Consider the following 17820-nt stretch of genomic DNA (forward strand, 5'->3'; position numbering starts at 1 on the left):
CTTGCCCAGGATCACACAGAAGACAAGTGGTGGAGCCGGGATTAGAACCCATGTCCTCTGACTCCCAAGCCTGTGCTCTTGACACTAGGCCATGCTCCTCAAGGAGCTTACTTATTCCAGTTGGGAAGATAGAAACTTAAATAAACTATAGACCCCTATTCCCATCTCCTTTGCCGATCCCTCTTCTCTCTGCCTTTTTTTCTGCCTCCCCTTATTTCCTTTTCCTCCCCCTATTATGGTTTGGCCTTTGTCTCAATTCTCGGTTGCGCCAGCCTCTTTCCACTCATTCCGCTTTATTCACAGGTTTAGTTCTATGGGAGTTTGTGGAGCTAAGGAATCAAAAACTAAAATGCAGTACTGATTTATATCTATTTCTAGTACCTTTGCTTTGTTTGATCCTGCTGAGTTGGACATAAATTCATTATAATTTCCTTACCCAGAGAAAATTGCCCATAGACAACAGGGAAAACTATTGCTGTCAAACTAGAAAATATGGAAGACCTAGCAATGTTCTTTATAAGCTGCTGTTACTATATTCGTGCCATCCTCTTTACATTTTTCAAGTGAGAAAACATGTAGGGGCTTATGAGGCCTGGGAAACAGGCTGTCTGGGAATAATAATAATTGTGGTATTTATTAAGCGCTTACTATGGGCCAGCACTGTACTAAGCATTGGGGTAGATCCAAGATAACCGGGTTGGTTGCAGTCCGTGCCCTACATGGGGCTCACAGTCTTAATTCCCATTTTACAGATGTGGTAACTGAGGCTCAGAGAAGTGAAATGACTTGCCTAAGATCACACAAGCAGACAGGTGACGGAGCTGGGATTAGAACGCAGGTCCTCTCACTCCCAACCCCGTGTTCTTTCCACTAGGCCAGGTGTCTTTTCTAGGCATGGAAACATGCCTATTGTCTTCTGCTGGGGCCTTCAGCACTGCTGGTGTTTGACACTAGATCTCCATAAACTGCCACTGCTAGGTTGGTGCAACACAGCTATTCAACATTTAGAGAAAGGCCTTGCCGACAACATTTTCAGAGAATTTGCTAGTGTAAAAGCACCTGTAGGGTTTTTTTTTCTCCTCACTTGCCTGTGCCACTTAATAATTATGACATCTATGAAGCACTTACAAGTGCTAAGCACTGCGGTAGACCCAAGGCTGACAGATTGGTCACAGCTCCTGTCACACAATCCTTTATCCCCATTTTGCAGATAAGAAAATTGAGACCCAGAGAAGTTGTGAGCTGCCCAAGATGACAAGGGAGGCCTGAACCTGGATCCCTGACAAGCAGCCCTTGCTCTTTTCCCTAGGCCACAGGACAGTTTGAGCACAGGCAGTGTCCCCAGTTCTTTGTCATCCTTGCCCACCTCTCGGAGTTGACTTTGCCAGCTGGCAGTATTATAGCAGAGTCTGCCTGAGCAGGAGCCGCTCAAGGGTGTATACCAATTTGCTGTCATCTGTGACCACTTAGAAGCAGACAGCTGGATTAATGCCGTCTAGTTCTCTCGCCTTAGGGCCCATCCCAGAAAACCAATTATGCAGACCTCAATTATCCAAAAAGATAGAGGTTTATTCAAATCATTGAGAAGAAAACTGACTAAATTGACAGAATTAGGCCTTTTCAAGATAACCAAATCCAATTTTGTCTGACTATCTAACATTCAATGGCCTGAACGGTCCTCCATCCTAATTAGTTCAGGCATTTTGTTATGTAAATCTGAATTCCAGGACTTCTCTAGGTCCAGTGGTCAACTTGCCAGTAAACATTTTGCCCCTTTCTCTTAGGTGGTTCCAGTAGCATAATCAAACAAACGGAGTAACATTACCTGGCAGGGCCATTTGCAGTTTCATGTCACTCTTCTCTTGGGCCCATTAAAAATAATAATAAGATATAAAAAAACCTCCTAATCGCAGGAAAAATGCCCCAAATAATATGCTGGGGGAGTACAGAGCCTCAGCCCAGAAATCACTACCAAGGGAATGAGGGGCTCTTCCCTTTAGATTTCTGCAAGCTGATTGTGAAACTGTCTGGAAGTAGAGCTAGATTTGGGGAAGAGGGGAGGGGAAGCAAGGTGAGAGTAAGATAATTAGGATTTGATAGCATTTTAAAATTGTGGGTGAATAGTTATGAAGCCACTAAATGTCACAACACATTTTGCCATTGCAATATCATTGGTGTGCCGTACCCGAAGTCTAGAACTGCTCATGAATCCTTGAAAATTTGTCCTTTTTCTTACCATTTCTCAGAAAGATGAAACCTATCACTTTTTTTAAGGGTTTTTGAAAGTTTCAGTTCCATCACAGACCTACAAATTACAAGTAGCCACTGTCAAAAAAAGAATTTTGCCTCCAACCAATCCTGATTCTTCCTTTACAAGCAGTCAGTAATATTCAGGGAGTACTTCCTGTGGACAGAGCACTGACCTAAACTCTTAGAAGAGTACAGTAGCATTAGTAGACATGATTCCTATCCTCAAACTGGCATGTGGTAATAGCAGATCAAGGATAGGTATGGGGAGCAAGTGAAAGCCTTAAGACTGCCTGTTTGGCATTCAGCCTCATCAATTCAAATTTTCTCCCTCATGGTGCCTTGGCCATGGAACTCAAAAAAGTCAAAAGAGAAGCAAAGGGTGTTACTTGTCAAGATTGCAGCTTATGTGTCTGCCTTTTTCTGTCAGAAATGACCCTCTAGGAAGAGTTAATTTTCTAATCAGACTGAGGAAACCTAATTAACAGGTCAGTAAGTGAAATGATACGTTTTGATCCATGCCCTTCCAGAACTGATTTTATTTTAAAATATCTGAAATGTCTTTAAAGGTCCCTCATCCCAGATGCAGAAAATATTGCTGTCCTTTTAAAGACACTCTAAAACATGATGCCTCCAAGTGACTTTTTTTTTTGGCTGCAATTCGTAACTTGTACCGCATCCAAAGGTCAGCGTCAGGGAGGCATTAAGCAAAGATCCTGGGAAACTTCAGGGGGCCAAATCAGTAGGCAAAGATTGGGCAGTGGGATAAAATACATGACAGTATGTATTTTCTACATACATTGTAAGCATGGGTAACCACAGTTACTCGTTGACAGTTTCAGTGACCAGCAAGACGAAATAGCTGAATAAAAAAATAAGCAAAATCAATATACTGTATGTGAAACCTTGAATTGTGTCTTGCATAATGAGCTCCATTTCCCCACATGTATAAATTCAGCCTTGCTGGAATGGAACAGTCAACAGTGTTATAGAAAATCGACACTAGTTAATAGCACAGTTCCACATGCTCTAAGTTATATGCCCCTCAAAAGTTAGCAGAATTGACCTTCTGATGTATATATATTCATTCGTGTTTGCATCAAGCTGTTTTCTTATCAGAATTGTGGTGTTGAGCTTTAACTTAGTGACTCCATTTCACTTGATTTTGCATTTACTGAGCACCTACTGTGCACCAAGCACTTGGGAGACTATAACAGTAGCAAGACTCATCTCATTCCTGACCTTCAAGGATCTTATTAATTAAACTCACTTATAATCTTTCCAAAAAACAAGCAGTTGCAAACAATGCACCTTCCACCCAGTCTTAAGTAACAAATCTTGAGGTTCTCCTACAACCACTAGCATATTTTAGGACACAAGCTGCATGATATGTTGAGGGTCTTTAACTTAAATTATGTCCGGTAAAATGCCTTGTTTTGGTAAAAAGCCAGGTTCTTTGAGCTCAGCATATGTCATCTTCAAAATCACTTTCTATGTTTTACTTTGAAATGAAAGGCCATAGATGATAAAATCTTTCCCAGTGAGTTTCTCTGATCACAATAGGGTTTTCTTCAATTGACATAGATCATTTCTAGATTATAATTTGTTTAGCTTTCTACAATTAACACATTGAAACATTTTAAGCATTCAGACAGAAAATCCCAATTGCCCTGGTGAAACATATAGCCCATTCCTCACTTACACTGTTTAAATTCAGTCTTAATTTACTACCCACATCCCTTCAGGTCAGTATTAATTTTTTTTTATTCCACCTCATGACTCAACTTTTGAAGTGCCTTGCTTTTGAGCATGATGAAATAGGATCTTGCAACTCCATTATTTTCCCTGAGTGTGCAGAACTGCCAGTTGAGTTTATTCAGTACACCACCTATGCATATGGGATGCATTTCATTTTAAATAGCCATATGCAATTAATACACAAAAACTCACACAAAAACCAAGTGACTTGTTTTTCACATTCTATCTCAGATTTTTAGAAATGGCTGGCTAGAGGAAGGAAAACGAGAGTGGTGCTCTTTCTAAGCTTCCTAACTTTTCTAAACCGTCCTTACATGCCGTTTGCAACCGTGAAAGTAAATCCTGACAATATCTGCACATTCAGCAAACCCAAGGAACAATTTCTAACATCAGCACCCATGTATACCTATAAATAATGTGGCTCGATTTTCCTTCAATGAAATTTTAATCTTTCAGTGAGTAGTGTCAGCTTGTTCATTACAAAAGAGAGGTTCTTCCTTGCCTAACTGTCCTAGGTATAGAAAAGAAGTGCAGAGACATCAGAACAAGGAGAGGCATGGAAGGGGGGCCAGGTTGTTGATCCAAATGTTATTTGAGCACTAGAGGTTGGCTGTCCAAAGTACATATCCTGCTTGAGAGCTGGTAGCAATTTGGGGGGAGCCAGACAGCCGGGTTGGTCACTGTAAGTCCAAGAGAGACTGACGTACAAGGCGATAGTTTGGTTTCTACAATGGGTCAGTTGTGGGCTTCTATCAGTAAACGCTTACTATGGGCACAGAGCACTGTATTAAGCGCTTGGGAGGGTGCAGTTCAGTAGAGTAGGTAGACACGATCCCTGCCCTCAGGGAGCTTACAATGTAGTGGAGAAGTAAAGCTGTGATCCTCAGAGGTACCTGCTCTGGGTTGAAGGCACACTTGGGGAACAGTGGACCTGCCCTGGTGTTCCCCAGTTTTGGCAGGTAGTAGCGGTAATAAGTAATAATACTTATTATGTGTGTACTGTGTTCAGAGCCCACTACTAAGCTCTTGGGAGTGAGTTAGCAGGCATGGTCCTTGACCACAAGGATCTTAAGTCTACAGGAGGGGATGGACAATAATGTAACAAATCAAAGATATTTACATAAGTCCTCTGGGGCTGAGGGTGGGGTGAATATCAAGTGATTAAAGGGTACATATCCTAAGTGCATAGGTGACATAGGAAGAGGGAGTAGGGGGAAAAAGGGCTTAATTGGGGAATTATTCAACAGATGAAGATGTGATCTATCAGTTTTGCCTACTCTCTCCTCCATTGGATTATATACTCCTCATTAGCAAGGATTTGTTTTGCTCCTAGGAGGAACAGCTTGGACTAGTGGAAAGAGCATGGAACTGGGAGTCAGAGGTCTTGGGTTCTAATCCCAGCTCCACCATGGGTCTGTTGTGTGACTTTGGTAAAGCCACTTAAATTCTTTGAGCCTCAGTTCCTTCATCTGCAAAAATGGGGATTCAGTACTTGTTCTCCTGCTTAGACTGTGAACCTCACGTGGATCTCATTAACTTGTCTACCCTAGCACTTAGGATAATGCTTGGCACCTAGTAAGTGCTTAGCAGTTGTTATTGTTATTATTTCATTTGTTGCCCAAATTCTTAGAGCTTTAGACAAAATAGGAAGTCACTAAACAAGCTCTTAATACTATGGAGTGGATTTAGCTAAGATTAGCTACAGAATATATTCTGTTTTCCTTCCTTGATATTTATCATTTCTTTCTCAGAAATTTTAGAATATTTGGTTAACAGTTCTTTCCAAATAGTTACTTATGAACTGCCAACCAATTGGAACTTTTTCATAAATTTCCTTTGTAAGAGTTGCTACAGCACATTTCTCCCCAGTATTTTATTTGCACAATTCATCCCTTAGTAACATGTTTGGATTTTTCTTGAGCTACCATGCAAAAATAGAAATCCTCATTTGGAGATGTTTAATTGTTGTCTAAGAAATGATGAGCTTTCCCCTGCAAAGATTTGGATTTGATTACTATTGCTATTCTTTTAGTATTTGGAACTGTATTTACAGGATCAGGAACTAAAACACAAGCAGTGTTATTTCTTTAAACTCAAAACCACCAACCATTTCAAGAACAACAGCAAAAGAGTGTGAGTTTTTGGGGGTAGGAATACTAAGAACCTCCTCCTGTATGAACAAAAGACCAAAGTCTCCTGGAAAATGAAAAGTGCCTCCTTTTAATACAAACTGGAAGATGATGGCTCCATTTTAGTTCTGACAAAGATTAATTCATCCCTCAAGAGAAGTCACAGTCATTACTCTTGGATCTATGCAGTTCAATGGGATTCTAATTGTGTTTCTCACTCCCCTGAACTTGTTTTGGCATTTTTCAGGTCTCACATTGCCTCCTTTCTCAGGAGACTGTTTTTCGTCATGTCAGGACAAATAGCCAGAGGATTTTTTTTTTTTTTAGAACATGGAAGAGAAGGGAAAATGTTGGAGGTAGGCAGGAAAGAATGTGAGGGGTGGAGGTAAGCGGTGAGAACAGAAAATTATTCAAAATGCATTTTATTTTCTGTAGCGAATCTTATATCCTTAAGACATTTTTCTAAATCTTATTTGAGTGTCACAACTACCATGTGAGGTGGGCAGAAGGTGATTTTATGTTCATTTCATAGACAAACAGACACTTAGCAAGGTTATGTGATTTACCTAAATCTAAACAAGAAGTCAGGGGCAAAGACACAGCAATCAGTCAATCATATTTACTGAGCACTTCCTGTGTAAACAGCACTATGTTAAGTGCTTGGGAGAATATAACAGAGTTGGTAAACATGTTCTCCTAACAATGGGTACTGCTTTTCAATCTTGTACTCAGATCTATTTTTTGAACTTCCCTGTGGAAAACAGAGTACAGGCAAAGAAGAAGAGTGTATTTCATGAAAATTGGGCTGACCGTACTTTATGACACAATGTAAGGGCTTATTTGTGAATTTAACCCTCAGGCAGTGTTTTTGTTAAATTATTCTACTTATTCCTGACAAGGTTTGTCCTTGATTTTTCAAGAGATTAGATACTCAACTCTGTGATGTTTCTAATTTCAATCCTTTGTGTATTTAATTTGTCCATCATTTTTCTAATTACTAATGAGACTTGACAGTTATTTCAAACTCAGGTGTAGAAAAATACAGTTGGGTTCATATTCATTACACAAAGTGACCACATTTCTATCAACCTAATTTCTACAAGGTGCCCACCTAATCCCTTAGGCTTGTTAATTCAGAGATAACATGACAGCAGGGCAGTCTCACACAATTTTTTTTATAGAAGGTTTTTCCTTATAAAAAAAGAATTCAGTTCTTCCCCCATTAGAAATAAGCATGCTTGTTCTTAAAATAAATGAGTTTAAATTTAAAAGCAGCATGAGCTAGAGGAAATAGCAGAGGCCTGGGAGTTGAAGGACCCGAGTTTTAGTCCCGGCTTTGCCACTTCATTCAGTTGAATTTATTGAGCACTTACAGCATGCAGAGCACTGAACACTTGCCTTCTGTGTGACCTTAGGTAAGCCATTTCCCTTCTCTGGGCTTCAATCTCCACTGTTCTAAAATGGGGTTTAAGATATCTGTTCTCCTTACTTAAACTGTGAGCCCCATGTGCTGGACCTGATTATCTTCTATCTACACCAATGCTTAGTTCAGTGCTTCACCCATAAAGAGGGCTTAACGAAACACATAATTATTAGTAGAAAACAAACCACCCTCATTAGCTAAGAGAAGAGAATGGGTCTGAGGGAAGAAGGAACTTGTCTTCCAGTAGTATTAGTAATATTATTTATTAAGAATTCACTGGTGGGAATTAGACTTGGTCTTTGTCCCTTGGGAGACTCACTATCCAAGAGCTGAAGTAGGGAGAAGGGATTGGAGACAGGCACATCAGGAGTGATGAAACACTGAACCACGACACAGATACCTAAAACAGGCTCAGAGAGGGATACTTCTAACATTAGGGGCAAAAGCAGCAAAGAGAGTAAGTCTTTTTTTCTGGGACAATCCCTTACGGAATCTAAACTCTTCTCCGGATCCACCCAGAAAGCACTGTCACCCTCCACCTATGACAAGGAAGTCCTCCCAGAATGCCCTTATTAGCTTCTGGGAAGCAGGCAAACCTTATTAGCTTTGTATCCTGGGTCACGTAGTCTTGGGTCCTTTCCTTCCCTGCAATGAATTCCCTTTCCAACCTTCAACCAGACCCTTTGGAGGTTCTTTTCATGTACATCATTTGATGGTAATGATAAGTTAGCTGTCCAACATATGTGTAAACAAAAAATTGTAGACAAAGCTATTATCGGCTGCCATTACTGAACTCCAGATTTTAAGAAATGTTGCAAAACAATTAAGAATTAAGTACAGATAACAGGTACCATATCAGATCAGGGCCACAGTTGATATCAGGGACTGTGTCTATTAATTCTGTGGTATTGTACTCTCCCTACTGCTTAGTACAGTGCTCTGAATATAGTAAAGAGTAAATACCATTGACGGATTGTTCCATTTCATCCGTCATTTATAACTTGTAAAATAAAGTACATCCCTTAACCATGACCAGATGAAACACTGACATTTAAGATTTATGACTTCCTATCCATAATTAAATTAGATTTTTGTGTCTGGGATGCAGCTATATTGAATAGGTGATAACAAAACGACAGGTAAGATAATGCAATAATCTTTATCAGTAGTAGTGCTGTAGTAGAAATAGTAATAATGATGATGATGCTATCTGTTAAGCACTTACTATACATCAAGCACTGTTCTAAGCACTAGGGAAGGTGCAATTTAATCAGATTGGACACAGTTCCTATCCGACTTGGGGCTAACAATGTAAGTAGGAGGGTGGATATGTCAGTACTCCCATTTTGCAGATGAGGAGGATGAGGCACAGTGAAGTGAACTGCCTGATATCTTTGCAGAGCTAGGATCAGAAGCCAGGTGCTCTGTCTCAAAGGTTCACACTCTTTCCATTAGGCCATGCTGCTTCACAAGTAATGGCTCAGTGGAAAGAGCCTGGGCTTGGGGGTCAGAGGTCATGGGTTCGAATCCCGGCTCTGCCACTTGTCAGCTGTGTGGCTGTGGGCAAGTCACTTCACTTCTCTGGGCCTCAGTTCCCTCAACTGTAAAATGGGGATTAAAACTGTGAGCCCCACGTGGGACAACCTGATCCCCTTGTATCCCCCAGCGCTTAGAACAGTGCTTTGCACATAGTAAGCGCTTAACAAATACCACCATTTAATAGTAGTATCATTTGAGTACCCATTTGGTGTGGTGGACTGCATTAGGTGCTTGGGAAGTCCAGAATAACGAACATGTTCCCTGTCCACAAGACACTTACACTGAGCTTACAAAACTTCCATATCTTTAAATGATCTTGTGTTTTCCCTAATCGTAATTCATGTCATTGTCTGCCTCTCCAGTTAATATGTAAGCTCCCTGAGGGTAGGAATCACATCTACTACTTCTATTTTTTTTCTCCAAAGACCTAGTACAGTACTCTACACATAGTAAGTCCTTAGTTACTACTCATCGATTGCTTGAAACAAACAAAAATATTTAGAACTTCAGTGGTGGATATATTTGAGGACACATATATACCTCAGTGTTAAGAAGGTTGCAAAATAGTTTCATCAGTTGTAAAGTTGGTTGAAGGGATAATATGGCCCAGGGTTCTGGGAAATCGTTTGGGAAAAGCTGTTGAAGTAGGTAGAATTTTAGGAAGGATTTGATTATGGGGACAGCTGTCCCAAGAAGAGCTAATAGCGTGAGCTGTGAGAGGCAGGAGAATTGAGAGCAAGGTTCAGCCACACAGTTGTCTCAGAAGGAATGAAGACGGCCGGTTGGGGAACGGAGAGGTAGGGTAAGGACAGATGGTGAAGGCTCAAAGCCTTAGCGTAATTTTTGTTTAATGTTGAGACACACAGGAAGCCAGTAGAGGATTCTGAGGAGAGGACAGATGTGGGCAGAGTGATGTGTCAGGAAGATTATCTGTGCAGAAGCTTGTAGTGTAAAATAGAGGGAGGAGAGGCTAGAGGCTGGGAGACCGACAAGAAGACTAATGCAATAGTCTTGCCATAGAAGATCAGAGCTTTTTTCAGCGTGGTAGCAATTGGTGTGGAGTGAAAGGGAGGTGCTGTGCTGGAAGGTGCTGGAAGGTGCTGTGCAGGAAGAACTGACAGGATTTGGTCATACACTTAATGTGAGAGACGAGGATGACCCAGGTTGCAGAATTCTAGGACTGAGAGCCTTTTAGTTGATTTTCACTAGGGCCATCCTCATTTCTTATAAACAGTGTGCATGTGAACCAGCACTCATCTTCATGGGGAATCGCTCAAATCACTGGGAAACTGGGCAGAACTTGGGGTCTTTTGGGTGGGTGGGGGTGTCCTCTGGGACTAAATATCTGCTGCTTCTTCCCCCTTTCACCTCGGTCATGGCCATTGGCCTTAGGTAAACGTAGCCTTGGCAGTGCTAAGAAGGGAAGGGTGTGAGGCAAATGACCCAGCCCTCTTTGAGGGGGAGGCAGCTCTGGCAAGAATTTTGGATCTGGTTCTTCTTGACTTTCACTGCCCATGGCTCAGCAGAGCAAGTCACTTCCCTTCTCTGTGCCTGTTACCTCATTTCTAAAATGGGGATTGAGACTATGAGCCCCATGTCTCCAACCCAATCTGCTTGTATCCACCTTGGTGCTTAGTACAGTGCCTGGCAAAATAAGCGCTTAACCAATACCACAATTATTATTATTTTTATAATGTAACAATAAAACAGACACATTTCCTGCCCACAACTTTCATTCATTCAATTGTGTTCATTGAGGCTTACTGGGTGCAAAGCACTGTACTAAGCACTTGGCAGACTACAATACAAAAACAACCGGACATATTCCCTGCCCACAACAAGCTCACATTATGGGCCCTGTTCTAAGTTCTGGGGTAGCTACAAGCTAATCAGGTTGGACACAGTCTATGTCCAACATGAGCTCACAGTCTTTTACAGATGAAGTAACTGAGGCACAGAGAGGTTAAGTGACTTGTCCAAGGTCACACAGCAGGTAAGCTGCAGAGCCAGGATTAGAACCCAGGCCCTTCTGACTCCCAGGCCCATGCACTGTCGGCTGGACCACGCTGCTTCTGACCTCACTGGGTTGGCTGGGAATTGAACCTGGGTCAACTGCTTGAAAGGCAGCTATGCTTACCACTATACCACCAATGCCAACACCTGTTTCCCTCTGCATTCCCTTTCTCAAGAACCAACTCTCTCATTATAGGAGAACTGGGTATGCTTTCAGTAGAGAAGATTTCATATCTATTTCATTTAGATCATCAGTCATCCATTTATCATAACGTGTAAGAATTTTATCACTCTCTTAAGCTGGTAAGAAAACCTTTTAGAACTTATTACAACATTAGCCGAAATTGTTTTAATATGTTGACCTTACTTTGGAAATATGGCATCAGGGGGCTGAGTAATAAAACATAATTAATGGTTAGATTTTTCCCGTAACAATATTTAGGAGCATGCTGGAAGTCTTTAATTATCCTGCTGCAGGGGAAAGTACCCAGGGGAAGCTGGATTGGTGGAATTTTTTTTCATTCTTAGAATTTGGAAATGCAATGCCCTGAATCTTTAGGGGAATCTAATATAATGATGGAACAGTTAGACAACACATGCAATTCTGCTAAAAAGTATGTCTGCTTGATGTGTTTTGCTGAGAGCACCAGTAGGGAATTAGGGACTGTTTATCTGATAACACAGTTTGGATATTGAGCACTATAAGGTTGTAGGTCTTAAATCTGCCTGCAGTAGCTTTCTCTGGTGGATTTAGTGTGGACCTCGACATTCACAGTGGGGTCAGAAGTCTTCATTTTTGCCCCTTGGAACACACTCCTCCCCATGTTCCCCCCCACTTTGCATATCCTATTTGAGAAAGTTTTAGGAGGACGCTATTGGAAATGTGTTTTGAGGTGTCGAAATGACTGGTAAGATTGTCCAAGAAATGATGCTTTGTTCTTCAAAGAATCCTAGAACTAAATTCTACTAGAGCATTTAAATCTGACAGTGAGCAGGGAATATGCATTTTGCTTCTCTTGTACTTTCCCATGGGCTTAGTGCAGTGTGTCGCACTCAGTAATGCTCAAAAAATATTATTACTCTTGGTACTTCTTAGACCATCCCAGAAATGTAATAACAATAATTGTGGTATTTAAGTGCTTACTATGTGCCAGGCACTGTATTAAGGCTGGGGTGGCTACAAGCAAATCTGGTGGGATGTAGTCCCTTTCCCATGTGGGGCACAGTTTCAATCCCCATTTTACAGATGAGGAAACTGAGGCACAGAGAAGTAAAGTGACTTGCCCAAGGTCACCTGGCAGACAAATGGTACAGATGTAATTAGAACCCAGGTCCTTATGAGAATTCCAGGTCTGTGCTCTGTCCACTACGCTCCTTATATCATTCTCCACATGTAAAATGTCCCGTTTTCCAGTGAGTCTCGATCCTTAATGACCTTCCTTATGCCTAGCCTTTGTCCCAATTGCATGCTTCTTTACTTTCTCCTGTCCTTTCCTCACTGAAAATGGAATCCAGGTACTAAACACTGTCCATATACTATCTCCCCTATTTCCAGGATGGAATTACATCCCTGTATGTTCTTCTTTAAAATATAAAAATCCCAATCCTGTAAACCTCTCAACCAGAACTTTCTGAGGAAAAAAAATCTGGTGACACACAAATGCTATAGGCAAAAAGATAGACTCAGTATGTGTGTATTCTGAGTCTAAACACAGCAAGAGGTTTGTTTTCTTGTCTGTTTAGGGGAAAGGGAGTTTGTAGGTAGTTAAAATTCTGGGTCACTGAAACTCTAGGCTGCTTAGCGGGGGGTATCCACAGTCTTATAGAGGGCCAGTGAGAGCCAAATAATTAAAAAGAACATCCCTACAGACGTCCATTGGCTAGAGACACAGGCCTGCCTGAGGGAGGAAAGGAATGTTTTCTGCATTGCTCAGGATAGTTCTGCTATGACTTTCAGAAAGACTTTATGCAGAAAACCAAACTACATACAGTTTAATCATATTTCCCAAACTTTCAACTACATTTGGGCACCATTAAATTGTTCCCCAATTTTGCTCTCCAGGGTGTTTTATTATTCGGTTGGTGGGGAGGGATGAGGGTGGCCGAGACTGATCTCTTTTATACTTATTTTGAAAACTAGAATAAAGCTGGTTTTAATGGCACATCATTCCACAGTGTGTACAATGTGAGGCTTTAAGTATCCATGTGGGGTGTGTACTTTTTTTTTCATTTTCCTTTTGTTTTTCACAACCAAGTTGCTGCAGAGAAGCTTCAAATAACTCTGTGTTCTTTTCTTTTACTTTGATATTGATTCATGGAGGCATCTGAAATATCTATCTGCATTTAGTAGCATAATTGTGTCCAAATCTCCTCTCCTTGTTTGGTTTCTTAATGATATTAATGTAGTTATAGTTGGGTAATGTGATGGGTTTCTTGGTATTACCTTTGCTTCAATCTGCTTAGTATCTGGATTCTGAAACAAAAATTTGATTTTGCTCTTGCCGTCATCTGAAGAACCTTTAAGCTGAGAAAACTTGTACCTCCAAAGTACAGCCTAAAGGAGGAAAAAAAAGACATGTGCAGGTCAATGCAATTAATATCAAACTGTGTGGAAAAGCAGGAAATATTGTCCTCATAAAGAACAAGGAAAGTCCATTTGTTTAAAACAATGGCTTTACTCCAAAGCTGTCAATTAATGCACATTTTATTCACAGTGGGAAATGGCCCCCAATTAGGATTATTATATTATTCCCCTTGGGAGGAAAATTATCCCCTTAGTAGAAGAATACCTATTCTAGAAATTCTGGAGATGAAAGTATGAGGCATAATTGATTAGAGAGATGGAACACAATTTGTAGATATTCACAAAGTCCATTCATTTTGAAGAAGAAATGTCACCTTCATGACTATGAGATTTCTTGTTTTATCTAAACATGGTGTATTTCTGATGCAGTTTGTTTATAGTTCTCATGGAGGATCTTCACTGGGTTAGCTAAAGCAAGGAGCATTCAATGGTCAAGGAATAGAAAATTCAGTTTTATGGCTTTTTATGTGGTGGATTACTATCATCAGTAACAGAGGCTCTCTCCTCATGTGGCCACTGGAAAAGGCTCTCACCATATGTGGCCATGTGGCCCTCTCCTTCAAACAAATCTCCTAACTGACCCTCTGTCTTGACTCTCCCACCTTTGATTCATTTCTGATGCCATTTTCCTGTCTGGAACATGCACCCTTCTTCATCTGTGCCAAACCTCATCCTGCCCTCATCCTTTCAAAACCCTTCTCAAAAGCCACCTCCTCTGTAAAGTCTCTCCTGATTTAATTCCTCCAGTAGCTGGGTCAGGTCATTCTCAACACTCAGGAATCCTCTTATATACTTGTAAATGTATTGGTTATTTATTCACTTGTGCTTGTATCTACTTATTATCATATACTTTTCACTCTTACATATTCTCCAATTTGCGTGCCCTTGTTTTCCCTATTGAATTGTAAAATCCCTGTGGGAACAGACCCTGTTTTAGAAAAACAGATGGTCTTATGGAAAGGGCAAAAGCCTGCGAGTCAGAGGTGCCACATTATAATTTTGGCTTTACCATTTACCTGATCTGTGACCTTGGTCAAGTCACTTAACTTCTCAGTTTCCTCAAATGTAAAATGAGGACTCAATACAAGTTCTCCCTCTTAGGCTTTGAGGGACTGAGTCCAACCTGATTATCTTGTGTCTACCCCAGTGCACAGTGCAATTCTTGGCAAATAGTAAGTGCTCAACAAATACTGTTATTAAACGATCTGGGCATGTCACTCCCCTTCTTAAACAACTCCAGTGGTTGCCTATCGACCTCCGCTCCAAACAAAAACTCCTCACTCTAGGCTTCAAGGCTCTCCATCACCTTGCCCCTTCCTACCTCTCCTCCCTTCTCTCTTTCTACCGCCCACCCCGCACGCTCCGCTCCTCTGCCGCCCACCTCCTCACCGTCCCTCGGTCTCGCCTATCCCGCCGTCGACCCCTGGGTCACGTCCTCCCGCGGTCCTGGAACGCCCTCCCTCCTCACCTCCGCCAAACTGATTCTCTTTCCCTCTTCAAAACCTTACTTAAAAATCACCTCCTCCAAGAGGCGTTCCCAGACTGAGCTCCTCTTCCCCCTCTACTCCCTCTGCCATCCCCCCTTTACCTCTCCGCAGCTAAAGCCTCATTTTCCCCTTTTCCCTCTGCTCCTCCACCTCTCCCTTCCCATCCCCACAGCACTGTACTCGTCCGCTCAACTGTATATATTTTCGTTACCCTATTTATTTTGTTAATGAATTGTACATCGCCTTGATTCTATTTAGTTGCCATCGGTTTTTACGAGATGTTCTTCCCCTTGACGCTGTTTAGTGCCATTGTTCTTGTCTGTCCGTCTCCCCCGATTAGACTGTAAGCCCGTCAAACGGCAGGGACTGTCTCTATCTGTTGCCGACTTGTTCATCCCAAGCGCTTAGTACAGTGCTCTGCACATAGTAAGCGCTCAATAAATACTATTGAATGAATGAATACTATTATTATTATTTCACTTCTGTATATTCTCTCGGATGGGAGGACAGTGTTCTGCACAAAGAAGATCCTCAATAGATAATGTGGATGATGATGTTGACGTAGCATTAGATTAACCTTAGATCTCATCCACTTGCTACTGAATTGTCCTAAATTTGCCAAAGGGAAATCTGGGGGCCCCTGATGTTCTCTCTCATTATTGGAAGTTTCTAAGAGTCTAGAAGTGTAGGGTTTCCTTTTGTTAGTTTTTAATCTCCCTTCTATATAATTTCCATTTAGTATCTATTTGGTAATACACTGCAAATCATTCCGATGAAGAGAAATAGAAGTAACTTGAGGTTTAAATAAGGATCTGTTCAAAAATAGACTCTAAATGTGAGGGGAGCAATCATTTAACAATCGATCCAGCTGCTGCTATGCCTCTCCCTCAGAAGTAGAAGGGTTTACCTTTTTGTCACCCCTCTGCTGGCAATTGAAATAAAGGTCACTGACATACCAGGGTAGTATTTGATCATCTGGCTAAGACTGGTCACTGGGACTCTCTAAAGAGTCACAGATCTCCAGGTTTGCTGTTCCCTAAAGTGAAACAAAGAGGATTGGATTCTGGATCCAATCTAAAGGAGCACTTAGAATGTGTGTGGCAGTAGATATGAAGCACTTTCCTATCTCCTCCGGGGCTTTGTTTGGTCTAGCCAAATTATTTGTGACATGTAGGCTCAGAGTTTAGAGAAATTGGACATCAAAGTACTCTTTTATTCCAGACCTCAAAAGGCAAAGACAAAAATCACTAGGCATATTTGTGCTAAATTTTCTTGGGCAGTCCATCCCTTGGTGTGATTAGTAGCTTAGCTGGCAGGAAGGGTAAAAGGAAATAAAAGTTTTCTGCCAGGTTCTCCAGACTCTGTTCCTATAACCTGCATTTTAAACATTTCTTAAGGCTCTAAAGAGACCTGACCTGATACCATAAGAACATAAACAGTTCCTAGTTGGAGTCAATGGTTTCCTTTTTCCTTTTATTTTTCCCCCTTACAAGACTTTCATTTTCATTTTCTATTAGTCCACAGAGCATTATCACTCTTTGCCAGCTGTGTAGCTACAATGAGGCATAAGGGAGTCCCATCCCAGGGAAAAAATGTGAAATTAGTATATTAATGGATCCACAATTCTTCTCTATGTGTTGCCCACTACATGACCTTACAGCCATGTTGTCAACTGAAATATTTACTTCAGAAAGTCAGTATTTCTTATTGGGTCACTGCATACAATTTAGACCACATATAATTTTATTTTTTTCTCTTCAAGCTCCTCATACTTAGGTTGACCATAATTTGTCTGCCATTGATCAATCAATGGTATTTGAGTGCTTTCTGTGCGCAGAGCACTGTATTAAATCCTGAGGTGAGTACAGTAGGTATATTAGATCTCCATACTAAAGGAGCTGACAATCTAGTCAGGAAGAAAACGGGTGTGTGTTTGTGTGTCTTTGTGTGTGGGGGTGTGTGCATGTGCACTCTCTCTCTCTCTCTCTGTCTCTCACAGGATTTCACTTCTTTTGAAAAACAATTCAGAATACTTTTTTCATGCTTTCTTCTTCCCCCTTGGTAACCTTGAGAGTGTAGAAATTGGGAGGAGCCAGAAGACAGGGTTAAAGGTCCCTAGTGGTATGGGAGTGATGTACAACAAGTCCTGGAATGCTACTAGGTGGAAGTTATACCTGTTCTGAGTGTGCTCCAACCCCAACATAGAATTTACAAGTGAGCAAGAACAGCTGGGAGTTGATGCCAAAGTAGACTGAACAGTTTAGCCATGGCAGCCCCCAATTCCAGAGCATTTGTCCATGTTTCTAAAATTGTCCAGACAACCTGAAGAATTCTGGGATTACCCAGGCTAAACCAGAACAGTATGGGCAGCTGAAAGCTATAGCTCTTTTCAGTGTGTTTCTGGACTTTCTCCTCGGATAAAAATACTTTGTGGCATAGTTCTTTATGCATTCAGAAAACAGGAGGTTTTCTAGTGCTCATTTCCCATGCTGAAATGTTAGCATACCTGACTAAGAGACTGTTCTGTCTTGGTTTGAGTATGTTGAGGAATAAGAATATCATTACATTTGCATGAAAGTGATTCCACAGTATCATGTCATCTCAATTATTTAATGTGTCCAGATGCACTGTTTTGTAGTC

The 17820-nt window shown here is 41.2% G+C and overlaps 1 protein-coding gene across 3 annotated transcripts in view; it reads right to left on the reverse strand.

Annotated features, from left to right (window-relative positions):
• Nucleotides 1-17820, reverse strand: part of SNTG1 (syntrophin gamma 1) — a 426064-nt gene that overhangs the window by 9943 nt on the left and 398301 nt on the right. For all 3 annotated transcript variants that reach the window (XM_039912673.1, XM_003428461.4, XM_039912672.1), the window contains one exon: nucleotides 13553-13663. In XM_039912673.1, coding sequence (XP_039768607.1) covers nucleotides 13553-13663 — 111 coding nt within the window. The remainder of the gene's footprint in view (nucleotides 1-13552; nucleotides 13664-17820) is intronic.

This window comes from Ornithorhynchus anatinus, chromosome 7, assembly GCF_004115215.2.
Source record: "Ornithorhynchus anatinus isolate Pmale09 chromosome 7, mOrnAna1.pri.v4, whole genome shotgun sequence".
NCBI lineage: Eukaryota > Metazoa > Chordata > Mammalia > Monotremata > Ornithorhynchidae > Ornithorhynchus > Ornithorhynchus anatinus.